The sequence below is a fragment of the Crassostrea angulata genome, chromosome 4 (assembly GCF_025612915.1).
Source record: "Crassostrea angulata isolate pt1a10 chromosome 4, ASM2561291v2, whole genome shotgun sequence".
Lineage (NCBI taxonomy): Eukaryota > Metazoa > Mollusca > Bivalvia > Ostreida > Ostreidae > Magallana > Magallana angulata.
The window spans coordinates 40,882,932-40,905,876 of NC_069114.1; the positions used below are offsets into that span (position 1 = coordinate 40,882,932).

At 34.2% G+C, this 22,945-nt stretch overlaps 1 protein-coding gene across 7 annotated transcripts in view; it reads left to right on the forward strand.

The window, feature by feature from the left end:
* The window catches only part of LOC128180140 (mucin-5AC-like), a 31,389-nt gene that overhangs the window by 2,291 nt on the left and 6,153 nt on the right, over positions 1-22,945 (forward strand). Inside the window, exons 7-19 of one of the 7 annotated variants that reach the window (XM_052848023.1) lie at positions 959-1,036; positions 1,555-1,620; positions 1,780-2,127; positions 2,404-2,445; positions 2,596-3,303; positions 3,890-3,913; positions 4,107-4,352; positions 4,486-4,563; positions 5,035-5,262; positions 6,121-6,189; positions 6,491-6,613; positions 6,872-7,006; positions 7,125-7,263. In XM_052848023.1, coding sequence (XP_052703983.1) covers positions 959-1,036; positions 1,555-1,620; positions 1,780-2,127; positions 2,404-2,445; positions 2,596-3,303; positions 3,890-3,913; positions 4,107-4,352; positions 4,486-4,563; positions 5,035-5,262; positions 6,121-6,189; positions 6,491-6,613; positions 6,872-7,006; positions 7,125-7,171 — 2,192 coding nt within the window. In that variant the 3' untranslated portion in view covers positions 7,172-7,263. Of the gene's footprint in view, positions 1-958; positions 1,037-1,554; positions 1,621-1,779; positions 2,128-2,403; positions 2,446-2,595; positions 3,304-3,889; positions 3,914-4,106; positions 4,353-4,485; positions 4,564-5,034; positions 5,263-6,120; positions 6,190-6,490; positions 6,614-6,871; positions 7,007-7,124; positions 7,264-22,945 lie in introns of those variants that run through there. The other 6 variants (XM_052848025.1, XM_052848024.1, XM_052848026.1 and 3 more) reach the window with 6 other exon arrangements.

The window sequence follows — 22,945 nt, forward strand, 5'->3', positions numbered from 1 at the left end:
AGAAAATGCCGTATGTTTACCTTGAAACTTAGCAAATAGATGTCATCTCGAAAACCTAAATGAATAGTGGGGTATAAAAAGAACTTGGGATTGTTTAAAATTTTGCATTCGACTGTTGAATTAACGTGTACTAGAAATAGTAAAATTAGATGTAAACTACATGCACGTGTTGGGTGGATTATGTTTTATTACGCAAAAAACTAAGTCTACATTTCATAATAACTTCTTTGAAAAAGTTAAATATAAATCGTGTCCGTTTAAATTTCAATTATCATTTAATATTTTAAGACAGAATGTAGAACTTTCAATGCTTTGTGTTGGATATTTTATAATAACCTTTAAAATCTGAAAACAATTCCTCAGGAATTTTGTCGCATTCGAAATACTTTCTAAACAATCAAAGTGGTCTAGATCCAAACATTTGATGACGTAATGTACGAAAATACTGTATGTTAAGACGTCACCATAGATTAAGCGGCTCTAGGGTCGTAAAGTCAACTTAGTAAATATTATTTGTTTTCTTAATGATTTTACGAAAAGCATTAAAACCTAATAGAAAAGGGTTTTAAAAATCCCAATTTCTTACAAAATATTACGAGATCTGATTGAAACTCGACCAGTAGTCCACGAAAACTCACAAATCGGTGAAATTTGGGGGGGGGGGGGGGTTAAAAGGCCTTAAGATTTGAACCCCATTCACGTCACAGATTGTATTGTAGATACAATCAGATATTTTAGAGTTACGCATAGGTTTGGTAAAAAACACCCTTTTCATCAATAGATATTGGCAGTAAACAAACTATGTGTTGAAACTGTAATCAATATATTTCATTTAACAGCGTTCAATTTAATTTAGTTTAGTTTAATTGAGTGCAATATTAATATGGATCAACACATGTTAAAAAAATTAAAGTCATTTGAATGAAATCGACCTATTTTATGGGGGTATATTTTACAGGTGCTACAGGCGGAGCCCCCACCCCAGCCATGGCCATGCCGACACCAGCTATGCCATTAGCCCCTATGCTTCCCGGAGGTAGAAGGGGCATGGACGCCATTTCATGATTAAATCATTATGCTTTCAATGTTTGCAGAAACAGAAATGTTTTTCGCTGTTGTGCAGTGTCGGTGTATTGTTGTCCTATTCTAAGGTTGACTTCCAATGGGAGAAGACTTGTCCAACCATTGCTAATTGTTGCAAACCTTACAAAATGAGTCTTCTTTGATTTATCATTTTATCATACAATGTTCATGTTTGTGTTTTTAAACCTGTGTTGCTTGATTTCGTTTATTATTGGAATAAATCTTTTAAACCGTGCTTTGATTAGAATTTTTGACCTCTTTAATCTCCCTCCTGTACGCATACCAATCCTGGTTGTTTTCATGATCAAGTAGAAAATCAAAAAAGATTTTTGTAATTTCTTGGCGTCTTTACTTCTTCATTGCTTCCCTACAAGACCATTCATATTGTAATCTTTCGTATACACTTCAATAATTCTTGCTATTATCGTTCCTGTATTTTCTAATAGTTAATAAAATCAATATGTATATTAGGTTTCATCACTATCCCTACGCCGGTTCCAGGAATGACATATGCTCCAGGCAAACGAGAAGTTGTTCGTTAGTATGAAATATATAAATTTCAGGGAGGGTAACTAAGATACTGTTCGGGGATGGTAAAATATTTCATATATTTGTAGACCATAATTATGGTCTAAAATTTTACAAGTGTAAGTTTTTCGACTTGAACATATGAATATTTCGAATTGTTTTTGTTAGCCGTCAAGCGCCAAGCCCCCCAGCCACCTGGTAGCAGTGCTAATCATGGCGGACCTGTACCGTTCGAACCACACACAACAGCCCCACCTACCACCACCACCACCACCGAGGCTCCAACTACAACCACTACCACCACAGAGGCGCCAACCACCACTACAGAGGAACCAACTACTACCACCGAGGCTCAAACAACCACCGAAGAGCCAACTACCACCACTGAGGAGCCTACCACTACCACTCCAGAACCAACCACTACAACTACCACCACTCAAGCACCTACCACCACTACAACAGAGAAACCCAAGAAGGAGTGCAACAATCTTCTCGTTCCTGGATCTGCTCCAGAGTGTAAGTATTTAATGAATTTGTTTTTCAATGTTATCTCTAAAGAAGTCCCGACAATGTTTTTCAGTTTGGATTGGTTTTTAACAGAAAACATCTTGTTGCTATTGTGACATATTAACCTAAAAATAATGCGACGATTTGTATAAGGGAATCAATATATCAAAAAATCTGAAAGCAGAAAATGGACACATTGAAACATTTTCGGCCTAAATGAAAATATTCTAAAACATTTGATAGATATCTAAGTAATCTGATGAATATCTATTTTTCTTTCCACAGCAAATATGCAGCACGGGGGAATAGATCAACCATCCCAAGAGTGTAATTCATACCTATATTGATTTATTCTCATTCTCTCTCTCTCTCTCTCTCTCTCTCTCTCTCTCTCTCTCTCTCTCTCTCTCTCAATGAGTAAGGTTTAATTCACTGAACTAAGAATAACATACTAAATGCATGCACGTTCTTTGACAGGCCACTGGGTAACAGAAAAACCAACAGAAAAACCCAAACCTACCACTGAAGCAGTCACAACACAGACGCCACAGGCAACTACAGAGGCACCGGCACCCAGTCCGGATAACTCAACAGATGAAGTAACCAACACCACAGTGCCATCTATGACAGGAAATGAAACCACAACCGAATCTCCACCCCAAACAACCGACAATGGCTCTGGAACGTCTGGAAATGGAACAAATACAGATAACAACTCTACAACTCCTGATAACGGATCTGGATCAGTAACTACAGAGGCACCAGTGGACACAAACATGACCACTGCTGAACCGGTAGACGGTAACAGTACATCAAGCGTCGACATGACAACATCAGGGGGAGTCGTTACAGATAATGGCACTGACTCAAATATGACAACTTCCGGTGCATCTGTCACTGACATGACACCAGGTGTAAACATCACAGACCAAACGCCCGGGGTACCTACTAAAGCTCCATCATCCGCTGCACCTGTCACAGATAACAACGGATCTGGATCAGACAACTCCACCACCCCTGACAATGGCTCTGGTACGCCCACGGCCAGTGTAGAAGTAACAACCTCTGGAGCTGGAAATGTTAACACAACTGAGAATGTTTCCGGAACAACTGAAAACGTTTCCAAAACCAACACCTCTGCCGTGCCTGTTCCTTGCGGTTCTGGACCTGATACATGCGGACAAGGTACACAACTAATAATTTTAATAGTCGTACATGAAAAAATGACAATAACAAGGTGTCAACCAACTCAAAAATTCATAAAACGAAATACAAATTGAAAGCAGAGCAACACGGGCCTCTAAAAATATATAAGCACCGGGCGTGGAGGAGTAAGCATCCTCTGCTGACCGGTCACACCCGCCGTGCACCAAATACCATATCGGTATTAATGTCATTTTCGGGAAAATATAGCTTATTAGATGAATGCGAACAATATTGGTATCAATAATGATTGTACATGTAGTAATCTTGATAAATGCTGAATGGGAAGATTGTAAAAATCATTGTTCATGAACTTTTGAATTAACATACTAGAACGATATATGTAATACAACATTCCTCTATTTCAGAAATACATGTATCACATTTAAACTTTATCGGTTTTTCTCTCTTGTAGTTTTCTAAAAGAAATGTGTAGACATTTTAGACAACATTACGCTTTGTCTGTCTACTTAAAAACCAGAGTTTTGTTGCTGGTGAATATTATATTATTACCAAGCTTTTGCGGCATGGCGAATGTCTTTGATAAATATAACTCTTCATATTGTAGTAACGACTGGCGGCACTACCTCAGGTAAGTTACGGCATGTGCTTAAAGAATCAGAAGGAGCATACCACCTTTTGTTTATCAAAGGCTTAGTAAAGTTGTGCGAAACGGTTTGTGGATTGCTTTCATGCTAATAATTGGCAATCTAAGCGTTGATTAAAGCTTCACAAGCTGATTGCTTTTTGCTTTCGCCCATTGCTTTGATTTCTATTTATCCAAGCTATGTCAGGCACTAACAGCACGGACGCGGGAACTATGACTACAGAAGCTCCCGATACAGGAAACACCAATACGTCAGAAGTAACACAGCCAACAATGGCCCCAACAATGGACAATGGCTCACAATCCACATCCTCTTCAGGATCAGTGACTGACGCTGTTTCTAGCACTGGCACATCAATACAAGTACCTACAAAGAGCCCCGGAAGCACCACTCCTATGAAAGTGCCAGTCAAACCTGGAACCGGTACGTCATTTTGTCCTTATATTTGTGGGACAAACATATTTTAAAGACATAAAGAGTTTAAATTTGAACGTAATTATTTGAAAACGATAATGAAGACCATTCTAATGTATTATGGGTATTTTATACTTTGTAGTTACCGATGTCACAGGTGATAACGGAAGTGGAGTCACGACCGGTGTCACAAGTGATGGTGGAAGCGGAGTCACAACAGGTAAATCACATGATCAAATCCACGCAGGTAATTCACCAATATTGTGATTGGATCGCTGCAGGAGTTACTACGATTGACTATCTCAAGTTTTATTAATTATTACACTTTTAAATAAGTGAAGAGGCTTTTTGTAATCATCTTTGAGGATAGAACTATTGTGAGTATTTTTGGGTGTCAATAGCTTATACTTGTTTGATGGTATATTCGCAAATGCTGCTGATGCATTCTAAAGTATTAAGGAAAGCTTTGCTAATTATTTGCATTAGCATGCTACTTTATCATCCTGCTTTATATTTGCAAATTCATTGTGTTTGTTTTGGAATTATTATTACAAACGACACATCAAAACTTTGTAAGTATTTAAGTAAAGGCGATTAAAGTTTTGCTACTTTTAAATTACATTTTTAAGATCGACTTTTACAGTTGACATGACACACATCTATAGTTGTATATAATAAAACCACATTACAGCCGAACCTGTCGTGACTTCAGGGGGAGTGGATGTACCAACAAAAGCGCCCACAGGGTCTGCCACAGACAACGTACCAACCAAAGAGGCCAGCGGGCCTGTTGTGACTGGGTCAGGTGCAGTTCCTATTACAACAACCCCAAATATACCAACAAAGCATCCAACAAAGGACCACACCAATCATGGAATCGGACATAAATCCACTACTGAAATCGCGACTCCTACCAAAGGTCTTTTTCTTATTGGGTTTCCTCAATACAAAGTAGATTGTCACTTAACTAGTTGACCAATATTAACGTGCATCGTGCACGTGGGCACAAGGTATCTCACGAATTTATTTCCCGACAAATAACAAATGTCTTTTATCTTTGCATTTTGATCCCTCGAAATTGTGAGGAAGTAATTAGGTTTACGCTTGACTCTTTCATACTACTTAAAACCTTACTCATCAGATTTTCCGTCAATGTTCATTTTTTTAAAATACAAAACATTAACACTTGTTTGAAAAATTTTCAATAGAGGCCAAAGTTTTCATATGATTATTACCTTTATGCACAACTTCCTCCTCCCATAAGTGATCCTAAGACATTCCAATTGTAAAGAAGCGTCCAAGAGTTATACATGTATGATACTTATATTCAGTATATTCTTACACACTACAGGTTCTTAATCTTTGGAGTTATATCATATTTTCGATAGAGGCTTTTGGTTGATAGGATTATGTTGTTTGAAATTCTAAAATGGCCATCTTGCTTTAATTTTTATAATAAGCATAATTCCATTCATTTTTTATTATAAAATAAATAAGATCACGCATATTTATCCTTGTTTGTCCAACAAAATAATTCATATCATAGGAAAATTAATAAGATTGCCCCAGTATAATGATTTTAGGTAACGATACAATACAGTCCGTTTAGATGATCCACAAAAGCAGGTCCACTTGAATTATATTATTTTATAGAAGCTAAATTAACAGACTTTATTACATAATTTGGCGCGCGCAAAAAATGGAATTGAAATGAAATGTTATTTTAATTATAAATATGTAAGTTTATTATATATAATATATTTATATTTGTATGAAGTTGTTGAAACCAACGCATCTAACGTACCAGACCCCGGCGCTACTAACTCCTTCACCGTGGACACGTCGAGTGAGTGAGAGCCACAGTGTTCTTATATATACTACTACTGAAGTAAATATGACAAAAGCCGTAGGCAGATTCGTAATCTGTGGATTGATACCAACAATTTTACAAAACATTCAAATCTTACGTTATGAAAAGTATGTCTTGTTGTAGTAAGCTAACTTACATAATGTATTTATACAGTATATTTTTCTAAAACAAAGGGAACATACTAAATAGTATTATATATTGACATATCTGTTTTTACTATTTAAGGGATGGGATTTTCGACTTCTTATTGTATTTGCATATTTTTTTCGATGAACAGAGTGTGAGGACAACCCAGAAATCCAATGCATCTTGTATAACTACTCCCGAGTATGTGATAGGGATGGTATTTATGCTCCATGGGCCAAACAAAACTGCCGCGCGTATTGTGGATACTGCACAGGTAAAATAATTTGAAAAATTTAAGTTCTAAACAATCATAACTAGCTGAGGTATAAGTACCACAACAACAGTAAAATTGTCAAAAAAAAAACAAAAAAAAAACAATTAACAAAACAAAACAAACAAACAAACAAACAAAACCCCTAAACCACAAAACAGAACTTGTATATTTATGTTATCTATGCTATACTTTTAATCATGGCTGATTTTTCACAAATATTAGGTATTTGATTTGTGAGCTTTTATTTTTGTTTCAAAGTTATGACGACCACTATACCATGTGTGGATGTCCTTCCAAACTGTGACGAGTACCAGAGAGATTTATGTGACAACAACTTGTACCGACTATTCAGGAATAAGAACTGCAGAAAGTTCTGCAAAATTTGCACAGGAGGTATGTTGATGAGATAACATTATTATACGAGCTTTAGACTACAAACATATTTCAATTTGGTTAATGATTATTTGTTCATTTATCAGTATGTAAAGCTGTCTTTTTTCTTCTCTTGTAGACTTTGATCATTTACCTCTTACGCCATCGCCTTCACCATCATCATAGCAGCGGTTCCCCATCAATTAGTCTGTAAGCTGCAGTCTGAATTTAAATTAATTACCTGTACATCCAATGATAATAAAAACCGACAAAACTTATTTGCGTGGTGTTTTCATTATGTATTTAATAGATTAATTAGAATCATTTAAAATAAACTGTTTGTATTTAGAAGGAAATCTGCAAATACATTGTGTTAAAAGTGCTCCTACATTATTTTACTAAAAAAAACGTGTTTGTGGCATTATGAAATTACGAGGGCCAATCAAAGATACGAAGACTTTTGCTATAGCTTTTTTACTTTATGTCATATTATAACAAAAATTGGTCGAGAAAATTTTAAGAAATAAAATTCATCAATCTAAAGTAAAAAAAATTAAATAAATTCCTTATATCTAATAAATTCCAAATTTTAAACTGCAAATATGAGGTCACAGCACAAAGTCAAATATTGTGTTATGCAATCAATAAACCATGTACATTGCATTATCAAAAGTCATATTTCTGAAAATTGGGCCTCAGGCCAAATAATATTCAAACGTATTGTGTTGAAATTCTCTGTACCAAAATGTGATGGGATATAATGTTTACTTGAACAGAAATCGTTTATAAAGATACGTTGTCCGTGAAAATGACTTAAAAAGAGATCTCCTGACGTCACGGAGCAGCGAAAAGTGAAAAAAGTTCAACCTTGAAAAAAAAACACCGTTGCAAGCTATGAGAATGCACGTTGATGCAAACAAGAAGTCAAAAATTATTTGTGCATTTGTTTTTACTGTTATACATTTTGAGAGGTGGTAGAAACTGTATTCTGGATATCACAGGAGCCTGAAAGAAATTAAATTATCAGTAAATAGGCCTACTTTGTCCAATATTAAATAACGTCATCTTACTTTCAATGTTATATCATATATCTAGTAGTTTATCAGCCCTGATACAGGTGTTTTTGACTAGATGAGACAGCAACCGGAAGCTTAGGGCGATATTTCTTTGTCTCAGCCCGTCGTCAAGGGGATGTATTGTCCTCAAACATAAAATCGTTAAATTCCAATACCTCTGTTTTTAATTGGACTAGTTTGTAAATATTAATGATCATCGAAACATCAAGCGAAAATGGTGGAGGCAAAAAACGCGGGACAGAGTATAACAGCGTGGATTTTTATGAAAGAAATTTGACAGGAAACTTACGAAATCCCAGTGAAAGAATTTGACTCATTACGAAGTTTGATAGGATGGAAGTTTCTCTCTCGATAATTTTGAATTTTAGAAAAATAGTGCTTTATCTGAGATGACAGACCCCACCTGTTGAATATCAAACAACGACAATTTGTCAAAAAAGCCCTACAACCCTTACAGTTCTGAACACAAGGAATAGAAACGAATGAGTTTTGTGTATCCGAAAACAAATCTAAGTTTCGTTAAAATGTATTATATTCCTTATTTGGAATTTGAATAAAAATCTTTGATATTAGATATTATATATACAATATAAACACTGTTGTTTTGATCACGGTCCTGGTATCAGCCCGAACGGTAGGTATTAGCCCAAGCCCGAAGGGCGTGGGCCGTTACCATCCGAGAGCTGATACCAGGGTGATATTCTATATTTCCTCTATTGTGAACGAAGATAGTTATCACATCCTATTCAAGTTCAAGTTCAAATAATTTGGTACAAGAGGAACATATATATAATACATACAAATACAAATCGTCAGAGGTACAGACAAACAGGTACATTTTCATACAGGGAAAAAATATAAATAAAAAAGAACAGACTATAGAATCACTACTTATGTTAGATTTTAGTATAAAGGATCATAATAGGAAAACAACTAAGAGGAGCAGACAGCATCAACAATTTTTGAAATAAATACACATAATTTTCTTAGCGATTTACAATTGCAATTAGTCATGAGTTCAGAAAACTTAAAAAAATTTGGTCTTTTCCAATATTTTGTGTTAATGTATTTTTTCCTTATTTCTTCTAGTGCCGAACATTCTAAAATATAATGAAATTCATCACCAATGAGACCTTTATTACACAATAGACATAACCTCTCATTCAAAGGAATGTTATACCATCTGCCTGTCTCTACAGAAAAACGATGGTTTGATGTACGAAATTTAATGATTTTTTTTCTTAGTTTTACAGGTAATTAAACTTTGCTTTTCGCTTGATGTTTCGATAATAATCTAAAATAAAAACATCAGAAAAATTACCTTCTTCTCTTAAATTGTGAGCAATTAAAATAACTTAGGTAAATAGAGTCGTTTCAAACTGCAGTTAAGGAAAGATATTTAGTCAAGATATAAAGTAAAGATGAGGTAGTTTAAAAAATTGTACATACTTTCTCTTTGCGTCATGTTTACCCGTAAATGTGAAAATACTTTAACAACAAATTAAGTGAAACTATATATGTCAATGAAATAAATCTTTGTGTATAAATTAAAGGGTTTGTCTCATGATAACTAAATTATAATGACAGAGAGTGTCTTTTTTGATTGACCCTCGTGTAATCCCTTTGACGTTGAGTCCTTAGAGTGAATCAAATGTGATGACTAGTGATATCAGGTGTAATACACAAGGAATTGATTCTTTTGAAAACTTCTGCTTGCGCTATCAGGTATTTTTGGATCCAAGGAACGCGCAACTAATTAATTTTTACCAAGATTTAATTAAAGGAAGGAATCTTTTCTGGGTTTCGACTTGCCAAAAGTAAATTTGATTAAATGTTTAATAAAACAAGATGAGAGAAATTTAAAATATCATATTTTTCTTTTTTTTAAACGATCATACAACTTTGCATTGAAATAGTAATCAAAGTTAGAATCTAACAAGGACTATATTTTTGGCGGAACACTGGCATAGGAAAAAATATCACATGTTTTTGCAATTCAGAATTTCTGTGGATTTATGGTATTTAAGCATTTTTCAAACAATAACATTAATGTTGGAATTTTTCAGTTAATGTGAACTAATAATATGATACTTGGATTTCAGAATATTTTTTTAAAATATGGTTTGCTTATCAAATACTAATCTTATTAGCTTTTTGATGCGCTCATTTTTTAAATAGATTTGTGTGAAAAAATCATTAAAATCGAATTTTTCTCTTTTCTTTAATGATCAGTAAATAAGCGTTTCTGTCACTTTATAACTTCACATAAGGTTTTTATGATATGTAAAACTCAGAACTATTTTAATATTGAAAGCAAAAAAAAATATTAATCAAAATATCTTCAACATTTGAGAACAAATAGAGGAAATGAAGGCTAGGCAAAAATAACTTAGTTTTATTATTTATTCCAATTTAGCAGTATAAGCTGATAGACATTCTGATATTCTTTCATTTCATTGAAGAATAGACACTTCATATCTTGAACAGATGTCTACATATTTGCAGATAACTACATTTGTATTTATCATCCTTTAATTTGAGGAAAAAGGTAGGTTTGCTACTGACTGACAAGAATATATCGGTCTGATCAATCTCATAGATGGCGAAGCAAAGCCGATTATTCTGAGATTGATTAACCCGATATATTTCTGAAGTCAGACAGTAACAAACCTAATGTTTTATTTTCCCGAGGACTATCAAGTGACACATATATTCACAGAAAGTGATGATCTACGCAAACCAGAGTACAAGCTGTCTAACATATCGTCCATTTTAACTCTTTCAAAATTATCTGAATCTCACCTTTCAAATATTCTTTGAAAATCTTTGCTTCACCCATGTTTATTTTAAATGTTTTGATGCTATTCAATTGTAAACGTTTTCTCCCTTTACCCTTCAGAAATTTGAGCAAATCTCGACGCTGCCATTTTGTTCTGCTCCATACACAACAATGTAACGTCAATATTCAAAGGACAACTACTCTAATTTTAAAGAATTTCAAAGGGCAACTACTCCAAATTTCTAAAGAACTTACGACATGAGGTTTCTGTATTAAATACTATGAAATATTGAAATGACAAGGTTAGCTTTTTAAAAAGCTAAGAAAGTCAGCCAGCGGAATATTAATTTTAAGGTCAAAAGTGAATACACTATCTGTTGAATTACATAACTTATATATTTCCAGAACAATCATAACGGACGGGTGCACAATTAGTATGCATACTTATTTTAAAACTGTATGTGAGGAGACAAGCGTGTAGCGGTATATCCTTTTTAAAAAAATCTACAGCAACTGTGCATGTTGTATTTTTAAATTGTAACTTTGCAAAGACTGCTCTCTGAAATAAAGGTCCCTCGTCGAAAACCACTGTCATATCCTCTCAAAAATAAACGTATGCAGACCCCATACCGTGGCTGCAGACGATACCCGTGGAAGGTCTTCCATTACAGAAGCGTGACTGGTGATGCGCAGTTTGATCTATAAACTGATCAGTTTCATAACTTATTCGAATTTCTCAAACACGGACTGTCTAATTCCCTCCCAGAATTCCAATTTACGCAAGCGCACTTGCAGTTTCATCCTAACTTAATTAGTCAGCCTGCGAATTAGGCGAAGCATCGGCAAATGACGATATATTGTTGAATATCAATTATCATCGATCGGACATCGAGAGATATATAAGGAAGTCGCGTGTTATCTTTAAACCAATGAAATTGTGACATTTCAATCCGAGGGAAAACAAATGTACATTAGTCTCAAACGTCTTGCATTATCGTCATAATTGTCAATTAGGTATATTATCTGACTGCTGTAGCAACCTAAATCTAAGCCAGAGGCAAAGACGTACATCCTGTCGTAACATGCGGGGAAATACCGGTAATTACTTAGGAATAAAATTTGGGATCATCTAATTCGTGGACTCTTTAGTGGTTTTTATAAAAGCATGGACAACAGGTGAGAACTACACAAAATAAACCTACCAATAGAAAGTCTGAGAATGCAATATCACATAACTAGTCAAAGACATTCCTTTTTATTTTAGCTGCCGTAGGACCGATATAAATCGCACTGGCAGTGTTAAGCTAACATTTAGAACTTACAATGCATTTTTATGTGACATTAATTAGCGTCATATTGACGGGGTGTTTAAATGCACAGTTAAGTCTTCAATTTGAAATAAATGTCATAATTCCAGTGCAAAACTCGGGTAAGTAATATCACTTTAATACCATTTATTTTTCAAAGAGGTAAACTTTAGGGGGGAAATAGGGAACATTTCTCTTGATCAGAAGTTGCAAAGGATTATCCGAATAAGCTTATAGCTTGACAGGCTGAACCAAGACGATGATCAAATCAACGATTCCGGCTTTTTCAAAAAAAGAAAGGACATTTATAAAGAACCTCGGTTCATATTAAATTTAACTGATTTTTCTTTCTTTTCCATTGATGTCCATAATTTTTTTTCAGATACTAGTAAATTGCAAGTTGAGAAAGTAAATGAATTGAAATTTTGTAACATATTAGGGGTGATGGTCAAATTTATAAATATCTTTTGATATTTTTGTTTTATCTTGTATTGAAAGTTTTCCTGACTGTACTATATTTTCTTCTTCGGGTTGCAAGTACAATCGAGACAATTGTTCAGCATTTGGAAAGACTTTTTGTTTTGCACAATATAAATAGTTGACGCGTGATAATAAGACTAAACTCAAATAACTCCCTTTATGGAGACGAAAAGAGTACTATGACCAGTAAAGATAACTCCTATGGTCATTCTAATATCCTATTAAACAATGTATTGTCTATATCAAGAGTTTTTTGTTATAACATGCGCAAATATTCTGCGTTACGACCTCCTTATTGCTGCGGACACTGGCCTGGATAAGACGCTTATTAATAATCGAATTGCTAATTCAATCTCCTCAGATCAACATTGGAAGTATAAGTTAAATTTCTAAGTTAAATATTACCTTTTATGATATTTCCAACTGGCTTACCCTTATTTTATTTTACTTATAAGATCAGTTTTACCCAAACCTTGAAATAATACTTCTTGTTAAATTTTTGTACTCTCAACTGTGCACGTGGTCAATGAAATATTCACTAAATTTACTCTTTTTCTCAATGAGAAATCCGTTGTTTTTTATCACTTATCATATATAAGAAAAGTATTGATAATTCAAGTCAGTTCAATTAAAGGGCCTTGTCCTCAGTAAAGGGAAAATTTAGTACATGTATTATTGATTATTTTGGTATTTTTCAAAAACCTTCTTCTTTAAAACAATTTGGCAAGAAAAGCTCAAGTTTGTTTGTTCAAATCATGGTCCCCAGGGGTAGGATGGGCCCACAATGGGAAAAGTTTTACAAAGAAACGTATAGAGAAAATCTTCTAAAAATTATTAGGCCAAAAATGCCCAAATTTGAATAGCTGCATCCTCAGGTAGTGTAGATTCAAGTCTGTACAAATCGTGGTCCCCTTGGGTAGAATGGGGCCACAAGGGGGGGGGGGTGATGTTTTACTTAGGAATATATAGAGAACACATTTAAAAATATTTTTCTCAATAACTAATAGACAAGAAATGCTCAAATTTGTGTAGAAGCATTCTCAGAGAATGTAGATTCAAAAAATTTCTCACATATTTATTCCTCAAAAAACCACCGGGTCAGACAAACTCAAATTGTGTGGAAGAATTCTCAGGTAGTGTTGATTTATGGGTTTTTTTTCAAATCATGAACCCGGGGTATGGTGAGGCCACAATAAGGGGGATGGGTGTTTAATTTTTACATTGAAAATATAGAGAAAAATCTTTGGAAAAGCTTTCAGCCAAAAAAAAACAACGTGAAACTTGTGTGAAAGTACAGATTGTGCAGATTGAGGTTTTATCATGATTCGCTGGAAAAAGTGGGACCACAAAAATAGCAATAAAATATAAATCTTATTCAACAAAGGGGGCATGGTACATGTAATATTTTGATTATAATCTGTAGATTTGTTTCTTACTTTTTGTGAAAGATCTACTGTATATAATTGTCAAGATAATGTAAATTTGATATTACTATGTTTATCTAATCAAAGCCATGGCTATTGTTGCTCAGATGAGCGATGTGGCCCCTGGGCCTCTTCTTTTTTTTTTAACCTCACTCTCACTTTTATAAAAGGAATATGAAGTGGAAATGTGAGACTCAGATCAAAAGTGAGCTCGTCTAACTTTTATGGTTCCAAGGTCAGGTCATCTTAAGGATACATGAGATGTTCCTATCTTATATAAATTTTCTGGATATTTTATTACTTATTTCTTAACATTTAAACCGGTTAATTTCCAAAAATTCAGGGTACATTACCACGCTTTTTTCGGAGGTAGAATATTTCGAATTTCCCTTAAAATGGCATGCAAAATGCATTTGAATGCTTATAAATAAAGCCATAAAATAGATTTTTAATTGAACACTTTATATCTAAATTAAAAAAGAGTCATATAACATTGTGGAGATAGGAAAAAATTGAAAAAATTGAAGATAGGTCGCGTCTGACCTTAACTCTGACATTAAAAGAAAACTTGATCCAAATATTCAAATGCGAGGCATTTGCCTCATTTGAGCTATGGCCATGCAGGCAATAACACCACAGACGCGGGAACTTTGACTACAGAAGCTTCAGGAACAGGAAACACCAATGTGTCGGAAGTAACACAGCCGACAGTGGACAATGGCTCACATAGCCTCACAAACCACATTAACTGATAAAGTACACATTTGACTGTGTGTTCAATTACAGTTTTTTCCTTTCTTTCTTTTTTTGTTGTTGCGAAAATCAGCTTTAGCTAAAAAACAAATATATCTGATATGCTAATATGTAATACTATATTATAATATTGTCTATACAGAAATGTTTTGAATAAGATTTATGCTATCCAGTTCAAATATCAATTTTCGCAGGATACCATGATCACTTTTGTTTAATCTGAATATTCACTTAAGTAATATGTTAACAGGTTTTTAATTCAAGATTGAGGAAATACAATATACCTTTCGTCTTAACATTAAAAGGATGGGAGGGGGTTCATAATCACTTGATTTATGCACTATTATATAGTGCATTTGCATATTTTATGAAAAAACATGAAGTGTGAGGATAACCTAAAAATCCCATACATCTTGTATAACTACACCAATGTATATTGTTGATTTTTCACAAATGTTAGGTGTATGATTTGGGGAATTTTATTTATGTTCCAAAGTTATGACGACCACCATACCATGTGTTGACGCCCTTCAAAACTGTGACCAGTATAACTACACCCTGATATGTGATAAGGATGGTATTTATGCTACATGGGCCAAACAAAACTGTCGAGCGTATTGCGGATACTGCACAGGTAAAATTATTCTAAAGTCAAAGTTCTTTTTAGTAAAAAAAATCAAATGCGGTATCTGGCCCCGCCGTCACCAACTTTCCTTAAGTCAAAAACTCAGCTTCAAATCTGAGGTTTGACCTCAAATTTATGCACTTTTCTTTAAAGGATTTGAGTTGAGGAATGAGTTGAGGGATTCGAATATTTTGGTGATGGTGGAGCCTGTATTCATAGAAACAAGATATATGAAAAGCGTTAACAAACCACATATCACTAAAGAAAAGATTTAATTTTTTTTTAAAAAGCAGCTCTTGTACATCAATATCATCATTGTTTTCGAATCAATTCGACATTGAAAGGATAGCTGTTTTCAAAAATGTTGAGTGTATTATTTGTGGAATTTTATTTTTGTTTCAAAGTTATGACGCCCACTGTACCATGTGTGGACGCCCTTCAAAACTGTGACGTGTATAACTACACCCGGATATGTGATAGAAATGGTATTTATGCTGCATGGGCCAAACAAAACTGCGGAGCGTATTGCGGACACTGCACAAGTAAAATAATTTTAAAGTTCTTTTTAGTCAGAATCAAATGAGGAATCAGTATTCATAGGTAACACATTGATTGTTAACAGTTACGTCTCTTCTCTTGTCGACATATAGCTGGAAATGACGCTGCACTTGTGTAGAAATCTGCTGAAGTGTACTTGATTCTTTACCATAAATAATTCTTAACAACATTTATATAGCTTTATTATTCAAAAACGATATCTGATTTACAAAAGAACTATATATGATAAGAGTTAAATTTGGCCCCCATAATTCGCCATTTTTTGAGTGTTTCGGGTACAATAAAATGTTAACTAATTTTTTAGAAGAGTTGATATAAGATATATTTTTCATCTATTTATACGATTTATTTGCACTCACTGGCAGTATATGACGTCAGAAGTGACGCAATTTCTATAATTCAATCAAAATCAGCCGAAAATTGACATTTTTCTTATCTATTTACGAATGGGAAATATAGAGCGCATGCTTGAACAAGGAAAACTTTTTTCTCACTTATTAGTCTTGGCTAGATACATCTCTGATTAAAATATTTTATTTGTTCAAGAATGCGCTCTATGTTTTCGGAAGGAAAAACTGCTTGAAAACAAGCTGTTTTACGCTAAAAATGCAAAAATGGCGGGAAAAGGTTGTCTTTACAATGTCATATTTCTAAATTGTGGACACTTGAACCAAAATGAATATTATGTAAACACATCACATACTTATCTGTACTAAGAAAACAAAGAATGATAGTAAAATGATGATGTTCATTTTAGGGGGCCATTTTAGGCCCTTATCACATATAGTCCTTTATTAACAGCTTGCTAAACTTTATTTCATGGCGATTTTACAATTGCATCGACAACAAATTGCCGGGTCTGCACGTGTGTGTTTAGAAATATGTGCAGGTGTTGCTACTGTTGCAAAGCCAACCCGTAATTAAAATAGAAAACATAGGGAAAACAAATCCATAATGTACATGTAATTAACACTCTCTCTCAGGGGAAATTGTGTGTTATTTAGCGAAACAAATAATGAATGAATTGTAAATCGAAGAATGATATATTATTTCGTGAAAAAGACTTAAGGAGACAGGTATCTTATGAATATGAATAATTCTTATTTACATTTCTGGGGGGAAAGTGATTTTAAAAAAATTGACGTTAGTTTTGTTTTCATCTACGTTATACATATGCATCTATATTCTAAACATTTGTTGTAATGTTGAATTTGTGATCATGAATAGACATTATGTTTTTAGAGCAATTGTGTGAAGACTACCTGATTAAAGGCAATATTAAATAGAAAATAAACACTGATCGAATATAATAAGAAGAGATTATTTCTAAAAACGTTGATAAGGGGTTCGGGCTTATTTTAGGGATTTTTATCTCCCTTGATTTTGATCACACGAACTTAGAAACACACACATTCAGTAGAGAAACTTTTTTAATATTTATAACAAGCGTCTGAGGGCTTCTATCATATCTGTGTCCAATTAGCTCCCTACAACTTCGTCATTTTTAATGTTTTCACAACGATATTGTGGTGAATGGTAGGGCGTTACCTCCGATTTCTTTAAAGGGACTTGGACACGATTTTAGATAAAAAATTTATTTCTTATTTTTTTAGATATAAAATGGTTTACTTGCACATTTTGACACCCTGACTAAAATTTGAATGTTATAATTTAATTTATAAAAGAAATACAAAGGTACTGTTATGTGAACAAAGCTCGAGTCATATAATTGTTTACAAATAATGTTAAGTATGGAATTACCATTTCTTTGACAAATTAACTCGCAAGAAACAATGCAAGGTAAACTTGTTCAATGTGTTCATAAAATATATTATCATTCGATGAAAGCAACATTTGATTGAAACTCAGATCAATAAAACACGTATGTAAATAATAACAAGGCTCGTGCTTTGTTTACAAAACAAAAATTCCAAACTCTGTATCTTGCTTATAACTCAATATATGACTTTCAAATTTTGATTAAGCATTAAAAATACTCAAATTAACTATTCTTAACATTAATAATGGAAAAATAAAATTTTGAGCCCAAATCGTGTCCAAGTCCCTTTAAAGTATACATCAAACGAATTACAGGGCAGTGCAGGAGACCTATAGGGCTATCATTTCCAAATTTGGGATCAATGGGTACCACCAGGTGGTTCGTAATCATCTTGATATTATTTAAAGTATGCCTATGATAAAGTAAAATATATTTTCTGTTCGAGTACTCTCAGTACTTTGATGATTTTCCTCATTGGCCATAAGCTTCTACTGTCTTAATGACTGCTGTTAGTGGCTGCTAACTTCAGCATGGTTATATTGCCTAACAATAGAATAAACTTTTCATAATTTTGGTTTCAACATTAATTCTGGGTGATCCACTTACATACCCAGTAGTTTGAAGTAGGGGACAATCGTGAATGCAAGTATATTTCATGAACAATATCGAGTCTTCTCTTTCATCATCAATAAACAAAATTTAGTTTAATAGTGTCTTGTAACTCGAAATAAATTTAATGTTTTGTCGCTCGTAATAATGAGATACATGTAAATGTAACTCGTTACGATGACAACCATAACCCGATACAATACGTCAGTATCTTGTTATAACGGAAGGATTTTTATTTTCTTAGATATACCCCTTCTTCCAGTTTAAGTTTATTTGAATGTGAAATATAATTTCTATTATTTTCTGTAAACTGCAGTAAAAATAACAATCTTGTAAAGACTATTTCACAAATAATAAAAAATTAAACTGAAAAACTTTTGTCTATAAGGGGTTCATTATTCTACAGGGGTCACTTTTCTTCATGTAAAATGTGTTCATTTGTATGAAAATAAAACTTATTCTTCGGGCAAAAGTAGAATAATGACTGGGGGTCATTGTTCTACATGTATATGTACGTCGAATGGGGGAGGGGGGGGGGTCAAAGTTTAACACAGGAATATATAGAGGAAATCTTTAAAAATCTTCTTCTCAGAAACTAATCAGCCAGGAAAGCTGAAACTTGCGTGGAAGCATCCACAGGTAACGTAAATTTAAAAATGTGAAAATCATTATCCCGGGGTAGGGTCAAAGTTTTACATAGGAATATATAGAGTAAATCTTCTTCTCAGAAACGAATCAGCCAGGAAAGCTGAAACTGGTGTGGAAGCATTATCAGGTAATGTAGATTCAAAGGTGTGAAAATCATGATCCATGGGGGAAGGGTAAGGCAACAATTGGGGTCAAAGTTTAACATAGGAATATAAAGGGTAAATCTTTAAAAATCTTCTTCTCAAAAACTAATCAACCAGGAAAGCTACAACTTGTTTGGAAGTATTCTCAGGTAGTGTAAATTCAAAGTAAAAATCATGACCCCCGGGGGTAGGGTGGGGCCACAATTGGGGTCAAAGTTTAACAAAGGAATGTATAGAGTAAATCTTTAAAAATCTTCTTCTCAGTAACTAATCAGCCAGGAAAGCTGAAACTTGTGTGGAAGCATCCTCAGGTTGTGTAGATTCAAAGTTGTGAAAATCATAGTCCCCGGGGGTAGGGTGGGGTCACAATGGGGGGGGGGGGGGTCAATGTTTAACACAGGAATATGTAGAATAAATCTTTAAAAATCTTCTCAGAAACTAATCAGACAGATGATTCTTTATAATTGTTAAGACTTTGGCCCTAGGACAATTCTTCGGCGTCACAAGAAGGTTCAGAGTTTGATGTAGGTTTATATCCCATATATAAACAATTGTTAAGGATCTTTTTGAGAACTGCAATACTCAACATGTGATATGACTATAAAATCATCCTGTAATAAAAGGGACTAATGATTATATATAAGAATAAGAATACATAAGAATATCCAGTGGGGAAAATGGATTTTATTTTTACAGGATCTACATGTATTATTGTACATTGTCCAGATAGTTTGTATTATGACTCCATTAAGCTGATTTTATCATACCTATTGTTCCTCAGGTGAGCTATGTGGTCCATGGGCCTCTTGTTATACCTAATTTTCCGTTAATCGATAAAAAATAATGATTTACGTTAAATCTATAATTGAATGAATTAAAGAAAAAAAAATCGGTCTCAAACCTAGTGGAAGCTGATTCATGGATGATCATAGGAATAAGGTGAAAACTATCTCACCGAGGACTACTTCTCATCTAAGCTGGACCGGTAAATAATCATCAATTATATTTTTTTGCATATTTAAAGTGACGTGACTATAATTTGTAGTATAAACAACATTCAGTTTAAAATGGTGAATTATGCAATCTCATCACTCATTCTTAGTGGTTCACCATGGCTAATGCTATGCTTGCTGTTACTTTCTTTCGCAACAAATTTGGCGGTTTCCGTCTCGAATTGAACGGTTATCAGTATATGGTATCATATTTAATAACATTTACTTAGGAAAGACAATTATTAAATGAAAACACTACACATGTTCATAGTAAAAGGAAAAAACAAATAATGAAAATTCTAAAAAATAATTTCATATTTTAAATTAAAGAACATTAATGTCATTTATTTTGTATAATGTGTGCTTTTACATATTTAATTAATAATTCATATTCTTTGATCGCAGATCAATTCACGAAGAAATTACCGACGCTACTGGAATTGTGTGATTCCGGACTGTGCTGCCAGACTCAACACGCATCATGAGTTCATCACAAAGTTCGTCTATCACCACAACCATGAACTAGATGCCGTCGACGTAAGAGTAGGAACGATAATGGAAAAAATCTATGAAGAAGAACGATGCCCCATCCGATAAGAGAATTTTATAGAATCTGAGCCTAATCATCACATTACCTCATCATTTCCAACCTTCTACGCCTGCAAGTCAACGTTTTACTGTTAACGTGGGAAGGAAATCCCGAAACCTCCAATCTCACCACAGAATATCGTCTTAGAGGGAAAATGGACCCGTACTAACGCTGGAGACAATTTCCTTGTGGCAGATGATGGTGAAGACTCAAGAATTGTGATCTTTTGAACAGACAGCAACATCAACTACCTCGCCGCCTGCTACATGGATGGAACATTCTACCCTTTACGGGACCAGTTCTACGAACTGTATTCCATCCACGGAGAAATCAACAGTCGGACATATCCTCTAGTGTTTAGACTGCTTCCCAGGAAAAGTGAAGTCATCTACCAGCGATTTTTCATCTCCTATGAACTACTGCGGTTAGATCAACGTTGTGTTCCGGCCACAGATTGTGATATGTGATTTCTAAAGTGATTATGTGATTTCAATTTTGCAGTGAGGAATGTGTTGCAACGAATCTTTCCTGATGTCACAGTGAAAGGATGTTTCTTTCATTTTACTCAGTGTATTTGGAAGAAGACTCAATCTTTAGGATTAGCCACCATGTACATGTACCGCAACAACGACTAGTGAGACGTGCCGCATCCCTGCCCCTTGCACCGATCTACGCAGTAGATGTTTGGTTCAGCACCCAGGAGGACGCGTAGACATCACCAAATTCGCTAACTATGTGACAGAGCAGTGGATTTAAGGGAAAGATGTGCATTTTTGAAATCGTTTCAACAACACCGGACCAAGGACCAACAACAATTGAGAAGGATGGCACTCAAAGATCAACAAACAACTGAACGCCGCGCATCCCAACATCTACAGACTTAAGCCTTCTTCAGTGCATTCAGGCCAGCAACGAAGCGGACATCATACAGACAGCAGCAGGAGCCAAGCAGAGACCACAAGAAGTCCGGTATCGACGCATTGACCAACGACTGACGCAGCTAAAGAACAGATTCATCGATGGAGATATATACACATCATGGACTTCTTTGACGCCGCATCTCATCTTCTTCACCTTAGATAATCGGTCAATGTGCATAATAATATCATTAACTGTGAATTTATATTTTCAGAAAATATGTATTTAAATGTAAAAATACATATTCTTAATTTATTGTAATATGATTATTTTATCATGAGTATCAATTTCGATAAATGCGAATGTGTATGTATTGTGATCAAAATATTAAATAGTCCAATACTTGTTTTTATGTTTAAGAATGAAATGTGTTCTAAGATGAAATAAATATAAAAATCATTGCAAATAATGGTTTTGTTGTAAATTCCCGTCTCACGTTTTATGATACAGACTATAGCAATCAAGCAATTATCCCACCTAGTCAAATTCCTGTTTCGCACACATTTTCTACCAAATTTTCAAATGTGTGCAGAACGGGGACAAACCCTGTCAAACAGATCTCCAGTACTACTACATGTACTACTACACACAGTGACCACTCGCACCCCGGCAAATGTTATTGTCATTTAAATTTAGAACACGTGGTTTATTTTATCTGACTCTTTCAGTTTCGCACGGTAGTGTCAAATTATTTTTTATCGTAAAATAAGACTTTGAAACAACATGCATCTCCCTTTGTTCTACAAAATACTAGTAATCGACATTGCGGTAAATTCAAATATTTGTTTATATATAATTAATAAAGGCAACAATACAATTCAGTCCGTTTGGAAAATCGATAAAAGATTATCATTTGTATATGAACTATAATTCAAATGTAATAAATGTGCAAACATTATTTCAAAATACATGGGTACCTGCGAAAATTGAAAAGGAAGTGTCAGTTTCTTAAAAAGGGAGAAACTTTATATTTGATATTTTTATATTTATAAAAAAGACTTACGAACCAACGCATCCATCGTACCAGACCCCGGCGCTACTAACTCCTTCACCGTGGACACGTCGAGTGAGTTAGACCCACATTTTTCTATATATACTACTACTGATGTAAATATGTAAATGTGTAAGTTTATATACAATATTTTTACATTTTTATATTTGTATAAAGTTGTACAAACCACTGCATTTAACTTACCAGACCCCGGCGCTACTAACACTTTCACTGTGGACATGTCGAGTGAGTGAATGCCTTATTGTTCCTATACGTATTTGCTACAAG